The sequence below is a fragment of the Schistocerca serialis genome, chromosome 2 (assembly GCF_023864345.2).
Source record: "Schistocerca serialis cubense isolate TAMUIC-IGC-003099 chromosome 2, iqSchSeri2.2, whole genome shotgun sequence".
NCBI classification, from domain to species: domain Eukaryota; kingdom Metazoa; phylum Arthropoda; class Insecta; order Orthoptera; family Acrididae; genus Schistocerca; species Schistocerca serialis.
Window position 1 is genome coordinate 85,154,554 of NC_064639.1, and position 23,021 is coordinate 85,177,574.

A 23,021-nucleotide genomic window follows, 5' to 3' on the forward strand; every position below is an offset into this window, starting at 1 on the left:
TGTAGCCAGGAAGCCGGTCCAGCTGCCAAGACACACTTGCACATTTAGCATTACCCAGGATGCACATGCAGTATTTTACTGGGGAAGCATGCTTGATTTACACCTCAGCACTTGGATTGCTGAGTAGTCATGTATAACAATGAAAACAATCAATTATTGATGAAATTATTTAATTGGATAGAAAAAAAAATCCACTCACCAAGCGGCGGCAGAACACACACACACAAACATAGAAGACTGTTGTGATTTTCAAGCTTTCGGAGCCAATGGCTCCTCCTTCAGGTAGAGGGGTTGAAGGGGAAGGAAGAAGTGTGATGGAAAAGGACTGGCGAGGTCTAGGAAAAGGTGTAGATTTTGGGAAAGTCACTCAGAACTCCAGGTCGGAGGAGACTTACCGATTGGGATCAGAAGTACGGTAAGTCTGCTGTGACCTGCAGTTCTGGTTGACTTTCCCCAAAACCTACCCCTTTAGCTAGACCTTTCCAGTCCTTTTCCTTTGCACTTCTTCCTTCCCCTTCAACCCTTCTGCCTGAAGAAGGAGCCACTGGCTCCAAAAGCTTGCAATCACAACAGTTACATGGGTGTGTTCTGCCACCACTTGCTGAATAGATATTTTACCCAACCAAGTAAATGAGTAGTCATGCAGATGTGGATACCATAGAAGGCGGTTCAACTGAAGAGGACAGTCACAGAAGCTGGACAAGACATATATATGTAGAAGGATATAACTGTAAAGAAATAATTCCACTGCTCAATAAAAGAAAGAAATACAAAAATGTTCAGGGAAAGAAAGGTACACAGAAATATAAGCCACTTAGGAATGAAATCAGTTGAATGTACAAGGAAGCTAAGGAGAAATGACTGCAAGAAAATTGTGAAGAACAAGGAAGGAAACAGGTGTCAGGAAGACTGCTTCCAGCATATATAAAAGTCTCCATAACGTTTCATGAAACTGAAATCAAATCCATTTCCATTCAGAATGCAGACAGTATTCCACTATTAAAAGCACATTAAAGGATGTACAGATGGAAAGAGTACCCTGTTCTCTCAATGAGGGGGAGAAACTGTCTGCAGACATTACACATGAAGAACTGGATGACACTGGGTATACTTTATTAGAGTCAGAGTTTGATGGAGCTTTGGGAAACTTGTGATCAAATAAGGTAGAAGACATAGATAAAATTCCTCCAAAGTTTCTAAAATCACTGGGGGGAACTGCCAACCAAATCATTATACAAGTTAGTTTGTATAATCAACACAACTAGTTATATTACAATGGACTATCAGAAGGATATCATCCACATAATCTCAATTATAGAGAATTCAATTCAATTCAATTTATTAGCGTCCTTGTAGTACATCATCGAAATGATATAGGCACATATACATAACTTATGTGAGAACTGTCGCACAATCACCTTAGTTATTTCTTTCTACATGTACTCTGCAGTTAACAATTATGTACCTGGCAGAGTTTTCATCTACATCAACAACTACGTGGATAGCCCACAAGCCACCATAAGGCGCCTAGTGGAAGGTACCATGTATTTTTCATTTCCCCTCCTGTTCTACTCGCAAATAGAGCAAGGGGAAAATCTACTGTCTGCACACCTCCGTGTGAGCCCTAATTTCTCATATCTTACCTTCGTGGTCCCTATACGCGATTATGTTGGTGGGAGCAGAATCATTCATCAGTCAGTTTCAAATACTGGTTCTATAAATTTTCTCAAGAGTGTTTCCCGAAAAGAACACCACCTTCCCTCCCGGGATTCCCATTTGAGTTACCGAAGCATCTCTATAACACTTTAGCTTTCTTCGAACCTACCGGTAACAAATCTAGCAGGCCTCCTCTGAATTGCTTCAATGTCTTCCTTCATCCGACATGGTACAGATCCCAAACACCCGAGTAGTACTCAAGAATAGGTTGAACCAACATCCAATATATGGTCTCCTTTACAGGTGAACCACTCTTTCCTAAAATTCTTCCAGTAAACCAAAGTTGACCATTTGCCTTCCATACCACCGTTTTCACATGCTCGTTCCACATCATATCTCTTTGCAATGTTACACCAAGATATTTAAACAACCTGTGTCAAGCTGCACAATAGTATTATTGTATCCCACTCATTCACATTAACTTACATTTTTCCACATTTAGGGCTAGCAGTCATTCATCAGACCAACCGGAAATTCTGTCTTAGTCGTCTTGTATCTTCGTACAGTCACTCAACTTTGACACCTTGCCATACATCATGGCATCATCAGCAAATAACTCCAGACTTCTGCCCACCCTTACTGCCAAATCATTTATGTATACAGAAAACAACAGCGGTCCTACCACACATCCCTGGGGCACTTCTCACAATAGCCTTGTTTCTGTTGAACACTCATCCTTGAGGACAACATACTGGATTCTATTAGTTAAGAAGTCTTTGAGCCACTCATATATCTGTGAGCCTATTCCATATGCTCATATCTTTGTTAACAGCCAGCAATGGGGCACCATTTCAAATGCTTTACAGATACCTAGAAATATGGAATCTACCTGTTGCCCTTCATTCATAGTTCTCAGTACATCATGTGAGAAAAGGGCAAGCTGAGTTTTGCACAAGTGATGCTTTCTAAAACCATGCTGATTCGTGGACATAAGCTCCTCAGCATCAAGAAAGTTTATTATATTTGAACTGAGAATGTGTTCAAGGATTCTGCAGCAAACAGAAGTTAGGGATATTGGTCTGAAATTTCGCGGATCTGTTCCTTCACTTTTCTTATATAAGGAGTCACCTGTGCTACTTTCACCTGCACTAGGTGAAAGATTCACGATAAATGCAAGCTAGGTAAGGGGCTAGTGCCATAGATCACCCTCTGTAAAATCAGACTGGAATTCCATCCAGACCTAGTGTTTATTTTTTCAAATCTTTCGGTTGCTTCTCTACACCAGGTATGCTTATTTCCATGTCGTCCATAAGGGAGTCTGTGTATCTGTCAAATAACGGTATGTTTGTTAGGTTCTTCTGCATGAACAATTTCTTGAACATGAAATTTAAAACTTCAGCTTTCGTTTTGGTATCTTCCAACTGCCACACCAGGCTGGTCAACAAGGGACTGAATGGAAGCCGTTAGACCTGCTTAGCAATTTTACATATGACCAGAATATTCTTGGGTTCTCTGCCAGATCTTTTGCTAAGGTGTGATGGTGGTAGTTGTTGTATGCTTTGTGCATACATTGTTTCACAGATGCATGAATCTCTACTAACCTTTGTTTGTCATTGTTTGTGGGTCCCCTATTGAACCCAGAGTGCAACAGCCTCTGCTTCCTCAGCATCTTACAAATTTCATTATTAAACCACGGAGGGTCTTTTCTATCCTTTAGGCACTTACTAGGCACGTAACTCTCCAGACCACAATTTATAGTCTGTTTAAACTTTGTCCATAATTCCTCTACATCCATCTTACTGGAACAATTCACTGTCTAAGTGAGGTCGTGATAACTGCTTATCTGCTCTATTTAGCAGAAACACTCTGCTAGCTTTCTTGACTGATTTATTAACTTTTGTAATCATAATTCCCATAATGGCATCATGATCGCTAAACCCTGTTTCTAAACTGACATTGTCGGTAAGGTCCAGCCTATTTGTAGCTACAGGTCTAAGATATTTCCACTGCGTGTAGGCTGCTGAGCTAGCTGCTCAGGACACTTTTCAGAAAAGATGTTCAAAAGTATTTCACCTGACTGTCTGTCTGTACAGCCCACAATAAATCCATAGACATCCCAGTCTATTCTCAGTAGATTAAAGTTGCTAGTATTGCCGGATTCGTGTACTTATGCACTACTGACTGTAGACTTTCTTTGAATGTTTCTGGAACTGCCAGGGCATAATTGGGTGGCTGGTAAAAACATCCAACAATTAGCTTATTTTCACCTACACCTGTTATACGTGACAAGATGACTTTATTGTCACACTCAACTTTGACCTCAATAGAGACAATATTTCTGTTAACTGAAATAAAAGCTTGCCCTCCTATGGCCTCTAATCTGTCTTTCCGATGTATGTTCCATGACTCACTAAATATCTCAGAGCTTTCCACTTCAAGTTTCAGCAAGCTCCCAGTCCCAAGAATGATTTGAGTGCAAGAACTTTCCTGGAGGGCAGTAAATTTGGGAGTTTTATTATGAATTCTTCAACAGTTTACTGATAAAATTGTGACAGTCGAAGTATCTTTATTCTGAACAGCTCATGCATCCAATTGCTCACAAGAATAATGAGGCCACAGGTTGAAAATCTGTTACATGACAATCAGTTTGACTTTAGGAAACGTAAAAGCTGCAATGAGGCAGTTTTGATTTTGTGCTTGATAATGGAGGCAAGACTTTAGAAAAATCAAAAGACTTTCATAAGATTCGTTCATGTATAAAAAGCTTTCAATAATCTAAAATGGTGAAGGATGTCCAGAATTCTCAGATAAACAGATACAAGCTTAAGGCAAAGAGTGGTAATACATATTATACATGAACCAAGAGGGAACAATAAGAATGCAACATCATGAGAGAAGTACTCAGACTGAAAAGGGTACACAATGGTGTACGTGTGGTCCACAATGAACCAGTCAGAAATACATTGGAGATATTCAGACAGTTGTACTTTGTGTATATTGCTCAAGTGCCTGGAGATGAAGTCCTAGTTTCTTTGAAATTGATTGCAAATAAATGTAAACAATAAACACAGATTAAGTGGACGAAAATAGTAAGACGCCAGCATTTATCATCCATAAAATAAAGACTGAAATATTTCCAAGAAAGGACATACTATGGTGTTAAGTGCAGCCCACCAAGCTAGCCACATGGTCTAATGCCCTGCTTCCCAAGCAGGAAGACATGTCAGTCCCTGGCATGAATCCGCCTGGCGGATTAGTGTTGAGGTCTGATATGCCGCCCAGCCTGTAGATGGTTTTTACGGCGGTTTCCCATCCAACTCAGTGAATGAAGGCTTGTTCCCCTTATTCCACCTTAGTTACACTATGTCAGCAATTGCTGCGGAAACACTGTCTCCATGTATGCATACACCATAATTACTCTATCACACAAACATTTGGGGTTACACTCGTCTGGTATTAGACGTTCCCCATGGGGTCCACTGTGGGCCGAATCACACAATAACTCTGGGTTCAGTGTGGGGTGGCGGTGGGGTAGGATGGGGTGGGTGGACTGCTGTGGGGTTGTGAACCACTGAGGGCTACAGTGGGATGAAGCCTCTCCATCGTTTCTCAGTCCCCGGTTTAATACACAATGGTGTACGTGAGGTCCACAATGAACCAGTCAGAAATACATTGGAGATATTCAGACAGTTGGTCTTTGCATATAACCAGCAGATATGACCAACTGTTAAAGAGTTGGGTGGAGAGGAGCCTCTTATAGCTGAAGGTGTAGGAAACATGGCAGCAGTCCTCAGCAGTTAGGGGGCCTAATTCACCTGCAAACTGTGACAGAAGGAAGGAGGTTCTGCTGCTAGGTAGTTCACATGGCAGAGGTGTGGGATAGCAGGAAGTGTTGAGGAGTGAGTACCAAGTCACCAGCATTGTGAAGCCTAGTGCAGGGTTGGCTCATATGACTGTTAACATAGGGGAGTTATGTAAGAACTTTATGAGAGGATCAGGTAGTGATTGTGGGTGGAGCAGGGAACAGTCTTCATAGGGATGCAGAATACAATGTAGGTGATGACCTGGTAAAGACAGCTACTTAAAACTGGTGGCACAGATATGTATTTTGTGCAACTGTTTCAGCATCTTGATCGGCCTCATCTGAATTCTGCTGTTAGGCTTGTTAACATGGGGCTGGAGAAGGCACTGATGGCAGAGGGCATGGCTCATATTGTAGTGGTGCTGGCTGAGTCTATCAACAGTTTGGGTTTCACTAGGCATGGCCCGCATGTCAGCAGGTATGGGAAAGGAAGGCTGGCAAAGCCTATAGATGATAGTGTAGTGGGTGGTGGAGGGATCACTCATAGAAAAATTCAAATAGTAGTTGGTGTTAGAGCTGCACCTTCTTTAGAATGAAGTCAGCTGACACTTACCCCAGCTTAAAGGAAGTACCTCTAACAAAGGAATCATCTTCAGAGGTCATGTATCCAAGTAGAAAAGGAATTAGCATATTTCATCAAAATATAAGAGGTACTACAGAATACGTTAGTGAGCTGCTTATAGATGTCGACTCTGACATTATTGGTATATCAGAGCACCACTTAAATAATTTGACATTCAGAGGCTTCCTTTACCAGGATACACATTAACTGGCTATTTTTCAAGGAGTTCTTCGGGGAGTGGGGGAGTGGCCACTAATGTAAAAAAACAGTATTCCATTTGCATCTGTAGACATATCTCGGTACTGCACTGAACAGGTATTTGAATGTTGTGCAGGGGCAGTTGAATTTAGTGAAACTTAATTTCTAATTGTTGTTGTTTATAGGTCCCCTAACTCTGACTTCAGAACATTTCTGCTCAAGCTAGAGAGGGTTCTTGATTCACTGATACTCACTGTACAAAAACCTACACAGAATATTGTCTTTGGTATCACCCCAAAACCTAGTGGATACAATTGTTTCAGCAACTGGGAATTCTAACAATAGTTTGCTTCCTTATAAAGTTTTGTCATTAACACCTGTTCAAAACTTGAAAACAGTAGCATTCATAGATGTAACAGCACAAACAACAAAAGCTTTCACTAACCTGGCTATAGGACAGAAAGAGGTGAATTATTCTGCCATAAAAGTATGCAACCATTTCACCTGTGAACTAAAGGTGCTGATGGACAACATGAGCAAACACAACAAAAAACTGAAACATTCTTAACTGATAAGTATTTTCAGTTCATGAGTTTATCTAAATACAGTTTAATGTCATTAAAATAAATTTTCACAGAAAGCAGACTTTCATGGACGGGATTTCAGTAATTGCTGATAGTTGTTTTATGAGCATAAGGCATAATTTCCTGCCTAACATTTCATCTTGCAATGCTTGAGACATCATCAGAGGCTCTAACAACTCAAGATCCAGTTATAGATCCGAACAAGCTCAGCAAGCCAAACTGTTTATATGTATCCATGCAACGGTCTCTTCAAGCATCATCAGAGCACTGCCTATTTCAATCCTCCTCCTTTTCTTTTCAAATTGGTTTTGTGCTTTTGAAGTTCTATGGCCTTTCTGTACATTCTAGCATAGTAACTATTGGTTGTTACTAAAGCCACAGTCCCAGGGAAATGAATGTGGTGGTTTCCTGGTCTTATTGCATGATCTGCTACTGCAGATTTATCCATCTCACTCAGGCGACATCTGCTCGTGTTCCTTAAGACGCGTATCAATGCTTCTTCTTGTAGTTCCTATGCACACTTGGTTGCAAGTGCAAAGTATTTTATGTACTCCTGCTATGGCAAGTGGCTGGTATAGATCTTTTGCAGTGTTCAAATATTCATTCATATTTCTTGCTGGTTTTAGCACTGTATCAATACCATGTTTACTGAGTATTATGCTAATTCAATGTGTGACTGTTTTTACAAACGGAAGGAAAACATTACATTTAGTTGGGTCTTTTTCATTGGAAGTTCTAGACCTTTTAGGATGTAGTGCCCTATCTATGAAAAAGAACCAACTAAGTGGAATATCTTCCTTACATTTGTCAAAACTGTCACAGATTGCATTACCAAAGCACTCAGAAAACATGTTAGAGTATTGATACAATATTTAAACCAAATAAAATTGTTTGTACTTGGTCCAAGTATAAATAGAAACTACAAAAACAAGCATTAGCACCTGGCCTAAGGAATACAAGAGCAACTGTCACCTGGGCAAGATGGATAAATCAGCAGTAGCGCATCATGCACTAGGACTGAGAAACCACCAAATTCATTCCTCTAATGTACCCAAAAACTACTATGCTAGGATGTACAGAGAGGCCATAGCAATTCAAAAGCACAAAAACAATTTTCAAAGAAAAGAAGGACTGCAATTAGTTAGAAAGCTGAGATCTTATTGCTAAATAAAATAATGCCAACCTTTACCACTACAAGCTCCATAGCAGATGTCAGTATGACTCCACTATCTTAGGCATTGGTCTGATGACATCACATTGACACCATTGTGTGGATACATTGAGTCTGTTCGAATCTGTGAAGATAGTGAGTGAGTGAGTGAGTGAGTGAGTGTGTGTGTGTGTGTGTGTGTGTGTGTGTGTGTGGTGTGCGTGGGGGGGGGGGGGGGGGGGGGCACGTGCATGCGCTCACGTGCACATGTTTATACATTCCTGCAGACATTCTCTGAAGAACCATGAAATTTGTAAGGTGAGTGTATATTTATTGCTCGATGCCTCTGTTATTAGTAAATGGTCATCTTGGTCATGTCACCATACAGAATTAAACCAAATGCATTTTACAGTAAAAATCATAATGATGCTGAATCATAGAATTTCCTGTTGCTTCACACACCTGTAATTGCTCATCACAACATCAAGCTCTTCATACACAGGTGGCTGGGAGCCGCTGTCTTTCTTCCACTGTATTCTAGGGACAGGGTAGCCCTCAGCAGCACATGACAATGATACTGTTCTTCCAACTGTGGTTTCTGTGTCAGCAGGCTCTGCTCTCCATGAAGGGGGAACTGTACACAAGAAAGTTTGTTTCCTATTACAGACATCTGCAAGTATTTACAATATCATTCTAAATGTCAGAAAAGCACATGTAAAGAATTCAGTATGCAACAACACAAATAAACTCAACTGAAAAGAGGTTATTATAAAGTGTATTGTGATTAAAATTAAACTGGCCTACAATCATTTTGACAATATAATCTAAGCAGAACAGTTAACTACAGACTGCCAACAGTGGCTGTTTCTGTCATCTTCTGTAAGAAGAGTACTCCATTTCATTGACTAGGGCAATTTATTTTATGTCAGACTTACAACCATTCACTGGGACTTTTTAATTTGCAAAATGTTATTTTTCCTTGGGTGCTGAAACTGTTATGTGCTTGAAAACCAAAGAAAGAATAATGCTGAAATCATGATCAAGTTGCTTAAATAATATAGCTGCATTCTACAATCAGATGTCACAAACAGCACAATAAATGAAATCAACACAAAAAACATTTACCAACACTAAACCAATTTCAGAATTCAGTCTCATTTTTTTCTCAAGTTAAGACCTACATCTTCACCTAGCTACATACTGCACAAGGCAACCTAAGGAAGAGGACACCTTGTATCGCTACTAATCATTTTCTTTCCTGCTCCAATCACAAAAGGAGTATTGTGCATCACAATGAGGTTTACTACTGAAATTTTTGGAGCACACTTTCTGGGAAGAGTGGACTAGACATTTCTTCCTCCCACACATATCTTGCAAAATGATCACAATGACAAAATGCAAGAAATCAGAGCTAATACAAAGGTTTACCAAGAATATTTCTTCCCACACACCATTTGCGAGTGGAACAGGGAAGGGGGAATGGAATTAGTGGTACCAGGAGACCCTCCGCCACACACTGTTAGGTATGTTGTGATGTATGTTGTAGAGGTAGATGTAGAAAAACTGCTGTCCGCGTGCCTCCATATGAGCCATAATTTCTGTTACCTTGTCTTAATAGTCCTTATGGTAAATGTATGTTAACGGGAGTAGAAATGTTCTGCAGACAGCCACAAATGCTGATTATGTAAATTGTCTCAATAGTGTTTTGTGAAGACAACGTCGTCTTCCCTCCAAGAAGTACCATTTTAGTTCACAAAGCATCTCCGTAATACTTGCTTACTGACTGAACCTACCTGTAACAAATATAGAAGCACACCTCTGAATTGCTTCAATGTCATCCTTTAACTTGTTAGGAATCTCAAACACTTCAACAGTACTAAAGAATGGATCATACCAGTGTTCTATACACAGTCTCCTTCATAGATGAGCTACATTTTCCTAGAATTCTCCCAATAAACCGAAGTCTACCATTCAACTTCTCTACTACCAAGTGTATGTGCTCATTCCATTTTATACCGCTTTCCAATTATTTGCCTAGTACACTTAATTGGCATGACAGTATCAAGCAGCATAGCTCTAGTTCTGTATTTGAGCAATACAGGATTGGTTTTTCTATTCACAAGCATTAACTTATATATTTCTGTATTTAGACCAAGCTGCCATTCATCATGCTAAAGTAATATTCTGTGTAAGTCATCCACATCCTCCTACAGTCACTCAATGATGACACGTTCCCCCACACTACGGCATCATAACAAAACAGTTCCATATTGCTGCTCACTCTCTACATCAGATCATTTATGTACACAGAGAAAAAGAGTGGTCATATCACACTTCAATGGGACCCTCCCGACTATACACTTGTCTCTGATGAATACTTGCCATCCAGAAAAATGCAATGGGTTCAAATACTTAAAAAGTTTTCAAGCCACTCACGTATCCAGGAACCTATTCTACATGCTCTTGAAGTGCATTAACAGTCTGTAACAGGACACCATGTTGAGTGCTTTCTAGAAATCTCAGAAAATGGATTCTGCCTGTTGCCCTTCATCCATGTTTCACAGGATATTGTGCATGGAAAGGCAAGCAGGGTTTCGCACAAGTGAAGCTTTCTAAATCCATCCTGATATATGGACAGCAGCTCTTCTGTCTCAATGAAATTTATTGTATGCTCAAGAATTCTGCAGCAAACCGATGTTAAGGATATTGACTGTAGTTTCGCAGGTTCATTCTTTTACCATTATTATATGCAGGACTTACCAGTGTTTTTTCCAGTCACTTGGGACTTTGCAGTGGGTGACACATTCATGATCAATGCAAGCTAAGTAAGAGGGCATTGCAAAATCAGTAAAACCAAATTAGGATTACATATGGACATCATGACTTACTTGTTTCAACTCTTTTGCTGCTCTTCAATGCCAGGGATGCCTAGTTCTACATCATCGCTATGAGAGTCTGTGCAATGTTCAAATCATTTATGCCTGTATGATGTTCCTGTGTGAATTATTTTTTGAAACATGAAATTTGAAACATCCTTCCTTTTGCTGTCTTCTATTGGCACACCAGACTAGTCTATGAATAACTGAACGGAAGCTTTCAACTAATTTACTGATTGCACCCAAGACCAGACTTTTCTCATGTTCTTGGAAAAATCCTTCACTACGGTATGACGGTGAAAGTTATACGATTTGCACATCACTCTTAGATTGATGAATTTCTACAAACTTTTTCCTGTCAATATTTCTATATACTTTTTTAACCACGAGTGCAACAGTATCTGCTTCCATAGCAATTTCCAAATTTTGTTATGGTCGGTCTTTTCAGCCCTTAATCCATTTACTGGCACATGCATCTTCCCAAGCAAGAATTTCAATCAGTTTAAACTTTGCCCATAATTCTTGACATCCATCATATTGAAAATAAATTATGTCTATTCTTCATCTAAGTACAAGGCTAACAACTTCTTATCTGCTCTGTTCAGTATTAAAACTCTCCTAGCCAACTTGTGGGTTTAACTTGGGTAACAATCATCACTCCAATAACTAATCTCTGTCTCTATACTGACACTGCCAGTAATACCAGACCTGTTTGTAACTACAGTATCAAAAATATTTCCACCGTGTGTGTGTTATTAAACTAGCTGTTCAAGAAAGTTTACGGAAAGACTGCTTGCCCATACCATCTGCAATGAAACCATAAATGTCCCCATCTACACTCAAGCAGGTCAAAATTACCTCCAACTAATACTGTATGATCAGGGTATTTCTGCACAATTGAGTGTACACTTTCTTTGAATGATTAACTTGATCTCACCTACATAGTTAATTATGTCCAGATAAATGTGAAGTCAGAATCGATTTTGGCCTCCATACACATAATATTTTTGTCGACTGCAATGAACAACTCCCTCCTTCCCCATGGTGTCTAACCTGTCTTTTCAATATATATTCCATGCTCCACTTCATACTTTGGAGCATTCTACTTTGGGTTTCATTCACTTCTTAGTTCAAAGTATAATTTGAGCACAACAGATATTCTGGAGGGCAGTTAATTCTGAAACACTGTTACAAATGTTTCAACTATTTACTGTTAAACTTTGACATTCAAAGTACCTTTACTTTATATGTGACCTGATTTAATTATCTGTGTACTGACTGAGGACCTCAAACCTATCACTTATTTTCTCGTACTGGCTGGTGAACTTCCATCATGAGACCTCAAACTATCACCTAGCCCAAAAAAGCCACATGTGCATTCTACAAGTGCTCCACTACCTGAGTAGCTGCTTCTTCTTTGTAAAGCACCCCGGACACACCACTCCATAATCCAGGTCCAGAAATCTGCAGTCAAGGCTGCCACAGAATTGATGGAGCTTCTGGTTGAGACCCTTCACTCGGTTACAAACCAGCAGGCCCTGATCAACTCACTGAAAACTGTGACCTATGCTTACACCCCATGAACGAAGTATTCTTCACCATTTCTGCTAGCCATCCGTAAAAACAAAGGATAGCCTCAGAACCTAAGTGACAGGCATTATTGGCACTGACATGAGTCACAACTTGCAGATTACTGTACGCTGGACAGCTGTTGGCAGAGCTTCCTCCACATCTCAGATGAGGTTACCCAGCAGGTTTACCGAGTGCACAATAGACTTCTTTCCAGCCATGAACACTGTTTCCTTCAGGTGGTCCATAACACATCTTACAGTGTAGCTCCCGATAACTAGCAAATGCCTCCCTCTGCATGGCACTTTGGACCCTACTGAAGGAGCAGCCACTTGTCCACTCACAGTATGAGGGGCCCCAGCCGATTTTCCAAGTGCACATTTGACTCTAAGATGGTGCATAATACACCTTACATTAGAGTTCTCAATAGCTAGCTAACACATCCCCCATGCGCCTGCTTTGACTCTGCTGAAGGAACAGCTTCTTGTCCACTCACAGGGTGAATGGGTGTGGCCAGATGACCAATCCCCACACTAACTCTCCACATCGAGTGATGCACACACATTACAATCTGGCAGATGCTGTGCACCTTGTAAATTGCAAGGTGACTCAGCAGCCGAGCCCCTGGATGAAACGTTCAACACCTGAGCTGTTCCATGTGATGCCCTAGTTGCTCTGCTAACCTTACACCCCAGGCAGCAGCCTGAATATGTCTGACCACAGTCAACAGCATCTTCAGCTCCTCACAAATTGCAGTCATCATCTCCTGTGTCTGCACACAGAATTTACTCACTCTATTCATCCTACTACTAAGATGAGGAGGTGGAGGTAAAAGACAGAGAAGGGTCCAGATCGAAATAATCAATTCACATGGAGCGAGTTTAGAAAGATCTTTACATATACACACACGCACACACACACACACACACACACACACACACACACACACACACACACACACACACTCTTTATGGCCTACCAGTGTGAGCACAGAATTTTGACAAATTCAACAGCATTCAAGTGCATCTGAACTAGTTTTCTAATGAAACTCGTGTAGCTGAGTACCCAGTGATCTCTGGATATGAACTTATTCAAATCTTGTATTAGTCCTTCTCCTCCTTTCCACTCTCTCTCCATCTCTTCTTTCCCTCTCACTGTCAATCTCCCTCTCTTCTCTTTCTCTGTCCACATCCATTTCGCCGGCCGCAGTGGCCAAGCGGTTCTAAACTCTTCAGTTTGGAACCGCGCGACCGCTACGGTTGCAGGTTCGAATCCTGCTTTGGGCATGGATGTGTGTGATGTCCTTAGGTTAGTTAGGTTTAAGTAGTTCTAAGTTCTAGGGGACTGATGACCTCAGATGTTAAGTCCCATAGTGCTCAGAGCCATATGTCCATTTCACCCTCCCCACCTCTCTGTCCATTTACTCTTCCCCCTCCTCCTGCCCGTTTCTTCTTCCACCTGTGTTGTCCATCTCCTCCTCTTTCCTTTCCCTGTTCACATGCTCCTCCCACCTCTGTCTTATCTTCTCCACCCCATCTGTCAACATCCCCCTCTACATCTACATTTATACTCCACACGCCACCCAATGGTGTGTGGTGGAGGGCACTTTACGTGCCACTGTCATTACCTCCCTTTTCTGTTCCAGTCACGTATGGTTCGCAGGAAGAACGACTGTCTGAAAGCCTCTGTGCATGCTCGAATCTCTCTAATTTTACATTAGTGATCTCCTTGGGAGGTATAAGTAAGGGGAAGCAATATATTCGATACCTCATCCAGAAACGCGACCTCTTGAAACCTGGCGAGCAAGCTACACTGCGATGCAGAGCACCTCTCTTGCAGAGCCTGCCACTTGAGTTTGCTAAACATTTCCGTAACGCTATCACGGTTACCAAATAACCCTCTGAAGAAACGCGCCACTCTTCTTTGGATCTTCTCTATTTCCTCCGTCAACCTTATCTGGTATGGATCCCACACTGGCGAGCAATACTCAAGTATAGGTCGAACGAGTGTTTTGTAAGCCGCCTCCTTTGTTGATGGACTACATTTTCTAAGGACTCTCCCAATGAATCTCCACCTGGTACCCGCCTTACCAATCATTCCACTTCAAATCATTCTGCACGCATACTCCCAGATATTTTATAGAAGTAACTGCTACCAGTTTTTGTTCCGCTATCATATAATCATACAATAAAGGATCCTTCTTTCTATGTATTCGCAATACATTACATTTGTCTATGTTAAGGGTCAGTTGCCACTCCCTGCACCAAGTGCCTATCCACTGCAGATCTTCCTGCATTTCGCTACAATTTTCTAATGCTGCAACTTCTCTGTATACTACAGCATCATCCGTGAAAAGCCGCATGGAACTTGCGACACTATCTACTAGGTCATTTACATAAATTGTGAAAAGCAATGCTCTCATAACACTCCCCTGTCGCACGCCAGAGGTTACTTTAACGTCTGTAGACGTCTCTCCATTGATAACAACATGCTGTGTTCTGTTTGCTAAAAACTCTTCAATCCAGCCACACAGCTGGTCTGATATTCTGTAGGCTCTTACTTTGTTTATCAGGCGACAGTGCAGAACTGTATTGAATGCCTTCAGGAAGTCAAGGAAAATAGCATCTACCTGGGAGCCTGTACCTAATATTTTCTGGGTCTCATAAAGAAATAAAGTGAGTTGGGTCTCACACGGTCACTGTTTCCGGAATCCATGTTGATTCCTACAGAGTAGATTCTGGGTTTCCAAAAATGACATGATACTCGAGCAAAAAACATGTTCAAAAATTCTACAACAGATCGACATCAGATATATAGGTCTATAGTTTTGCGCATCTGCTCGATGACCCTTCTTGAAGACTGGGACTACCTGTGCCCTTTTCCAATCATTTGGAACCTTCCGTTCCTCTAGAGACTTGCGGTACACGGCTGTTAGAAGGGGGGGCAAGTTCTTTCGCGTACTCTGTGTATAATCGAACTGGTATCCCATCAGGTCCAGTGGACTTTCCTCTATTGAGTGATTCCAGTTGTTTTTCTATTCCTTGGACACTTATTTCGATGTCAGCCATTTTTTCGTTTGTGCGAGGATTTAGAGAAGGAACTGCAGTGCGGTCTTCCTCTGTGAAACAGCTTTGGAAAAAGGTGTTTAGTATTTCAGCTTTACGTGTGTCATCCTCTGTTTCAATGCTATCATCATCCCGGAGTGTCTGGATATGCTGTTTCGAGCCACTTACTGATTTAACGTAAGACCAGAACTTCCTAGGATTTTCTGCGAAGTCGGTACATAGAATTTTACTTTCGAATTCACTGAACGCTTCACGCATAGCCCTCCTTACGCTAACTTTGACATCGTTTAGCTTCTGTTTGTCTGAGAGGTTTCAGCTGCGTTTAAACTTGGAGTGAAGCTCTCTTTGCTTTCGCAGTTGTTTCCTAACTTTGTTGTTGAACCACGGTGGGTTTTTCCCGTTCCTCACAGTTTTATTCGGCACGTACCTGTCTAAAACACATTTTACGATTGCCTTGAACTTTTTCCATAAACACTCAACATTGTCAGTGTCAGAACAGAAATTTTTGTTTTGATCTGTTAGGTAGTCTGAAATCTGCCTTCTATTACTCTTGCTAAACAGATAACCTTCCTTCCTTTTTTTACATTCCTATTTACTTCCATATTCAGGGATGCTGCAACGGCCTTATGATTACTGATTCCCTGTTCTGCACTTACAGAGTCGAAAAGTTCGGGTCTGTTTGTTATCAGTAGGTCCAAGATGTTATCTCCACGAGTCGGTTCTCTGTTTAATTGCTCGAGGTAATTTTCGGATAGTGCACTCAGTATAATGTCACTCGATGCTCTGTCCCTACCACCCATCTTAAACATCTGAGTGTCCCAGTCTATTTCTGGTAAATTTAAATCTCCACCTAAGACTATAACATTCTGAGAAAATTTATGTGAAATGTATTCCAAATTTTCTCTCAGTTGTTCTGCCACTAATGCTGCTGAGTCGGGAGGTCGGTAAAAGGAGCCAATTATTAACCTAGGTCGGTTGTTGAGTGTAACCTCCACCCATAATAATTCACAGGAACTATCCACTTCTACTTCACTACAGGATAAACTACTACTAACAGCGACAAACACGCCACCACCGGTTGCATGCAATCTATCCTTTCTAAACACAGTCTGTGCCTTTGTAAAAATTTCGGCAGAATTTATCTCTGGCTTCAGCCAGCTTTCTGTACCTATAACGATTTCAGCTTCGGTGCTTTCTATCAGTGCTTGAAGTTCCGGAACTTTACCAATGCAGCTTCGACAGTTTAGAATTACAATACCAATTGCTGCTTGGTCCCCGCATGTCCTGACTTTGCCCCGCACCCTTTGAGGCTGCTGCCCTTTCTGTACTTGCCGCGCAGTCCACGCCACACAACCCCTGATACCCGTGTAGCCACTTGCTGCGTGTAGTGGACTCCTGACCTATCCAGTGGAACCCAAAACCCCACCACCCTATGGCGCAAGTCAAGGAATCTGCAGCCCGCACGGTCGCAGAACCGTCTCAGCCTCTGATTCAGACCCTCCACTCGGCTCTGTACCAAAGGTCCGCAGTCAGTCCTGTCGATGATGCTGCAGATGGTGAGCTCTGCTTTCATCCCGCTAGCGAGACTGGCAGTCTTCATCAAATCAGACAGCCGCCAGAAGCCAGAGAGGATTTCCTCCGATCCATAGCGACACACATCACTGGTGCCGACATGAGCGACCAACTGCAGATGGGTGCACCCTGTACCCTTCATGGCATCTGGAAGGACCCTTTCCACATCTGGAATGACTCCCCCCGGTATGCACACGGAGTGCACATTGGTTTTCTTCCCCTCTCTTGCTGCCATATCCCTAAGGGGCCCCATTACGCGCCTGACGTTGGAGCTCCCAACTACCAGTAAGCCCACCCTCTGCGACCGCCCGGATCTTGCAGACTGATGGGCAACCTCCGGAACAGGACAAGCAGCCATGTCCGGCCGAAGATCAGTATCAGCCTGAGACAGAGCCTGAAACCGGTTCGTCAGACAAACTGGAGAGGCCTTCCGTTCAGCCCTCCAGAATGTCTTTTGCCCCCTGCCACACCTCGAGATGACCTCCCACTCTACCACAGGTGAGGGATCAGCCTCAATGTGGGCAGTATCCCAGGCAGCCACAGTCATAGTCCAATCGGGGGATGCGTGGGACGAGCTGGCCATCCCCGACAAACCCCCATCCGTACCCCCCCACAGTGATGCCCATTGGCAACAGCCTCAAGCTGTGTGACCGAAGCCAACACTGCCTGAAGCTGGGAGCAAAGGGATGCAAACTCAGCCTGCATCCGAACACAGCAGTTGCAGTCCCTATCCACGCTAAAAACTGTTGTGCAAAGAACGTCTGAACTAATGTACAGAGAGCACAAAGAAATCGACACAAAATTTAAACGGTTATTAAAATACAAGATTGCCTAGTAAATGCAGTAATGCTGACTACGGGATTTTACACTATTCAGGTACTAAAACACGATTCTACAACTCTCAAATACTATAATACACCCCAAATTTACGAATGAAACAATGCAAGTACCAAAAACACACAAAGAAATTAAGAATTAAACTATGTAACAAATAAGTGAGCTAGGAGTATACACTTTCTGCTGGCAGCTGCTTATCCAATGGCTCCATTAAGTCTATCTGCTCCTCATTCCGTCTCTCTGCCCATCTCCTAGCATCTCACTCTGTGTCCGTATATATCTTCCTATCCCCTTTCTGACCATTTCTATCTCCTCTTCTCTCTGCCCACCATCCCCCCCCCCCCCCTTTTCTGTCTGTCCACCTCCTCCTCCAGAGTTTTCTCCTCACATCATAAACCCCACCACACTGAAGGTTGCTCATTCTTACCCCATTATATTTCTACCCAAAAAGTATGTAATATGTGTACCAAGTTTCGTTGAAATCAAACCAGGAGTTTGGGAACAGCTTATTACCTGTGACTTTGCTCACTTACATAAATGCCACATATATTTAACATATTTCACATGTATTTGTATAAATATTTCTCCTTAATCTCTAGCAAATTTCACAATTCAGTTTCGTTTTCATGGATCTCAATGTTTATGACGTTGTACCTCCTGAACTGTATATTGTACAATGATATAATTTTGCTGGTACATCCAGCAAATAGAATTAGTAGTCAATAAGTAATAAATTAAAACATCATGCATGATTCGGCAGTTTCTCATGCATCTCAGTGTTTATGATGTCATATTTCCTGAACTGTGTGTCATACAATGATAAATTTTTCTAGGTACATTCAACGGAATATGTGGATACCATCTGTGGAATGTGTTGTGAATAGAGTTAGAAGTAAAGCCATACTGCCCATCCTTATGCAACAGTCGTACTTCTCAAACTGTGAAAATGAGCAAGTTATAAAATGTTTTTGCTTAAATCAATTAGTGGAGGGGTGTCAGCTGGAAACAAATATAAAATTTTGAAAGTATGTGTAAATCTGTTTGTAAGTCACTGAGGGCTTTCATTCTCAAATACCAGATGAAGATAGTCTGGCTATTTGAGTCGAAAGTTACACTTCTTTTTCAGCCCCACTCTTTTGTGAGATGTGTGGTTCTTACCACCACTGTGGTTCATGTAAGACAGTGATATGTGTACCAATTTTGGTTGAAATCAGTTCAATGGATTAGGAGATGTGGAACTTACGTACACTTTTATAATAGCATAGATATATAAATCATTTAATAATGGGAATAACATGGTATCTAGAAAAAAATTAATAAAAAAGAAGAAGGGAGACAAATTTACCACCTATTAACATTAAAACAAGCGTTCAGTGCATAGTGCTGTGGAATGCGGAAAAAACAGCAAATTGGCGCTCATAGGAAGAAGAACAACACCAAAAATGCAACAGGAGCGTAATATGTAAGAAACTGTCAACGCAACCTGCCACTGATGATGCCTTGCAGAAAATAAAGGCGAAATGCGTATGGCACTAAAATTGTGTTTTATTCAGTTGCTGTCAGACGGTCCATAAGTGAAAATTATCAATATACTGTGCTATAACAAAACTTCAGCAGATTTAATATTTTGACCTCAACACAACGGTTTTTGGAATTACCTGACATAATTTTAAAGTGAGATAATTTTAAAGAGAAATTAGTTGCAGACTATAAACTGCTACTAAACATGATACCATTAACAACCACTTCCACTGTGTAGTTCCTTGAAGCAGCAGCATTTGATGCCTGACAAGTGTAATTTCCGGTATGTTTCATCATAAGGCTGTTGAAACTGAGGGTGCTCGAATACTCATCAAAACTCTTCTCAGACACTCCTTGTTCATAATTTATTGCTACTCCATCTTTTAGCCACTGTATAGCAATTGGGAAGTCCCCTTTGCTGACGACACACATCAGATTCATCCGCATGCCTTCTTGGAGGTCTGGTTTTACTATTATTGGATCAATTTCTGGCGCCTCTGGAAGAAATATGAAAATAAGAATTAATTGTGTTGCTAATATGTGCAGAAATTCTACCACAGTTGACACTTCAATTACATTTATTATGTAGATGAGAATAGATATTATCTGTCTATTGCAACAGAACATTTACTACCCGTGTTGTTTTCAGCCAAACACTGTTCATCTAATTGTACTAGACTTCATCTGTTGCTTTTTATATCTTCTATACTTTTTGTGTGCTTACTGGTCCTTGTGCAATGTTTGAGCACAAGATGGACACAAAAATTTTAAATTAATTACATGTCACAGTTTTGAATTTCACTTGCTTGCTTGCGTGTAGTGCTTGACCTCACTCAAAACAATGGGAGACATAAAAACTACTGTTGCTTTCTAATATGATTAGGGGAAACATTTTTTTTGAAATAATAATACATGTTTTTTGAACCAATAATAAAATTTTAGCTGCAAAAGATAGGTAATATGTATTCTAATCTACATAATAAACATAATAGGATTAATAGTGTTTTTTTTTCATTTGAAACAACATTAACTACTACATTCAATACATATTAACAATCTTACTAGTGATGCTTAGTGAAGAATATGCTTGACTCCACAGTTAGGAGTACCGAAGGTGTTCTTCTTGGAAGAATAGAATGTATGTTGTATTTAACTAGAAATATTCACAATGGTGTCAGTGCGATGTATTGTTCACAGTATCACCCGTTATCTAAATCTACAAACCTGTATGTCTTTACTTGCTTATGTAATCCAATAATCAAATAAGCAAACACATTATGATGTGGATCATGTTGTTCAAGGAACATAGTACCAGTACCTGCATTAATTTACTAAAAATATATTTATTCACGTATCATTATACTGGTCATTTACACATAAGAGGGTTGCCCATAAAGTAATGCTCAACAGTTTTTTCTTCAACAATTATTTATTTCTCGCAATGAAAATTATATGAAAGAATGATGTTTTAACTAGACACCCTATTTTTCCATATAATCTCCTTCCAAGTCTTACGGAACTCCTCCAGTGAGATCCAAGTGCAGTATTCCTTGTTGGCAAGAGTCCTTCTGGTCACAAAGCCACTTCTCCAATGCATGAGAATGATGTTATCATAACCTTTTTTTCCTTTCATTTACTCAGTATGGTTTCATTACCTGTAAATTTAGTTCGCCTCCATGTGGTGCACCCTGGGTAATGCTAAATGAACTAACACAACTGGCGGCACACCGAACGAAGAATTCCTGCCCCACATCACAGTGAAACAGAACGACAGACAAAGTGCTATGCAAGATACATACAACGGTCCTTTTAGGGACCAACTGACAAAGGATCTCAGACCATGCATCCGAATCTGCCATTTCAACATTGAGGGCATAAGCAGAGCAAAATGTCAAGTATTGCAGAGAATTTTACACGATAACGACATTGACCTGGTAGCCATACAGGAAACTCATGCTGAAAATAGAGTCCAACTTGAAGCTAGAGGAAGGATACTGGGATATGATCTACTTGGAGCCACGTATGACAGACACTATGGCATTGCGACATATGTGCGTGGGGACATAGAGGACGCCTTTCTAGTTGAAGCCTCCATTGCAAATGATATCCATGAAGTTGTCATCAAAATAGGAGAAGTTACAGTAACTAACATCTATAAACCTCCTGCTACTACATGGCCGGCTGAAGTGATAAAGATCCACCCACACCCAAGCGTATACCTTGGGGACTATAATAGTCACCACAAAATGTGGAAATATAGTACGAATGATAGCAATGGAGCCATGCTGGTCGATTGGTCTGAGGAACAAAGTACATATCTGGTCTTTGATGCCAAGGACCGAGGGACATTCAGATCAGCCGCATGGAACTGCGACTATAACCCGGATCTGTGCTTTGTTTTGACGGATACAAATGATAAACCACTGGCAGCCTCTAGAAGGGTCCTGACGGACTTCCCTCATAGCCAGCACCGCCCTGTGCTTATTAATATCGGTATATCCATCCCGATAATAAGGTCTTACCCTCGACCAAGGTGGAATTTTACAAAAGCTGACTGGACAAAATTCTCTGAACAACTTGATTATACCTTGAGCTGGATCCCTCCAACCAGCAAGAGCTATGAGAGATTTGTGGGAGCGGTCATTAGCCCTGCGAAAACAGGGATCCCCAGAGGGTACTGCAAAAAATACATTCCTGGTTGGACAGGGATATGCATTGACCTGTATGCGGAGTTCCTCAAGAATGGGGACCGGGAAATAGCAGATGAACTATTACATAACATCGACTTTATTAGATGGCATAAACGGGAGAATACTGTTGAAAATCTAGACTTTTCAAAGTCAAGCCAACAAGCCTGGTCCATACTGCGTAAACTTGGAGGCACAAATCCACCTGAACATAGAAAGGATGAAATATCTCCCAACAAAGTTGCATCCCACATAGTTTCTGCATCTAGAACCCCACGAGATAGAAAGCACACAACATAAGTGAAGAAGGACTTAGAAACATTAAAAAGGACCCGTGCAATGGACTCAGAATATTCATCAGATATTCGTATTGAGGAGGTTACCAATGCCCTGAAGAAGGTTAAATCAGGCAAAGCTCCGGGTTTCGATGGTATCCACCCTGAGTTCCTCATACATGTCAGAGCCTACAGAAAACAATAGCTGGCTAAGTTCTTTACGGACATTCTCCAAGTGGGTAACATTCCTCCCTCACTTAAATGAGCAAAGATCATCACAGTCCTGAAACCTGGTAAACCAGGCGATAGACCAGAGAGTTACTGCCCCATTGCCCTTCTTAGTGTGGTCTATAAATTACTAGAAAGACTGCTCCTCAACAGAATAGGCCAAACTACACACAAAAAAATCCCTATCGAACAAGCAGGATTCCGTCCCTATCGCTGCTGTACAGATCAAGTCCTATCACTGACAACATACATAGAGGCGGGGTTCCAGAAGGAACATAAAGTAGCTGCAGCATTCATACACCTAATGGCAGCCTATGATACAGTTTGGAAACAGGGGCTCATGTACAAATTAATCTGTGCCGTCCCCTGCAAGAAGATA

At 41.2% G+C, this 23,021-nt stretch overlaps 2 protein-coding genes across 2 annotated transcripts in view; both read right to left on the reverse strand.

The window, feature by feature from the left end:
* The window catches only part of LOC126455743 (Down syndrome cell adhesion molecule-like protein Dscam2), a 408,979-nt gene extending 400,093 nt beyond the window's left edge, over window positions 1-8,886 (reverse strand). Inside the window, exons 1-2 of the mRNA XM_050091511.1 lie at window positions 8,862-8,886; window positions 8,475-8,682 (exon numbers count right to left, since the gene is read on the reverse strand). Coding sequence (XP_049947468.1) covers window positions 8,475-8,682; window positions 8,862-8,886 — 233 coding nt within the window. The remainder of the gene's footprint in view (window positions 1-8,474; window positions 8,683-8,861) is intronic.
* Window positions 8,887-19,638: 10,752 nt separating this feature from the next.
* Window positions 19,639-23,021, reverse strand: part of LOC126455744 (Down syndrome cell adhesion molecule-like protein Dscam2) — a 192,788-nt gene continuing 189,405 nt past the window's right edge. The window contains exon 8 of the mRNA XM_050091512.1: window positions 19,639-19,949. Within this exon, the coding sequence (XP_049947469.1) occupies window positions 19,639-19,949 (311 nt within the window). The remainder of the gene's footprint in view (window positions 19,950-23,021) is intronic.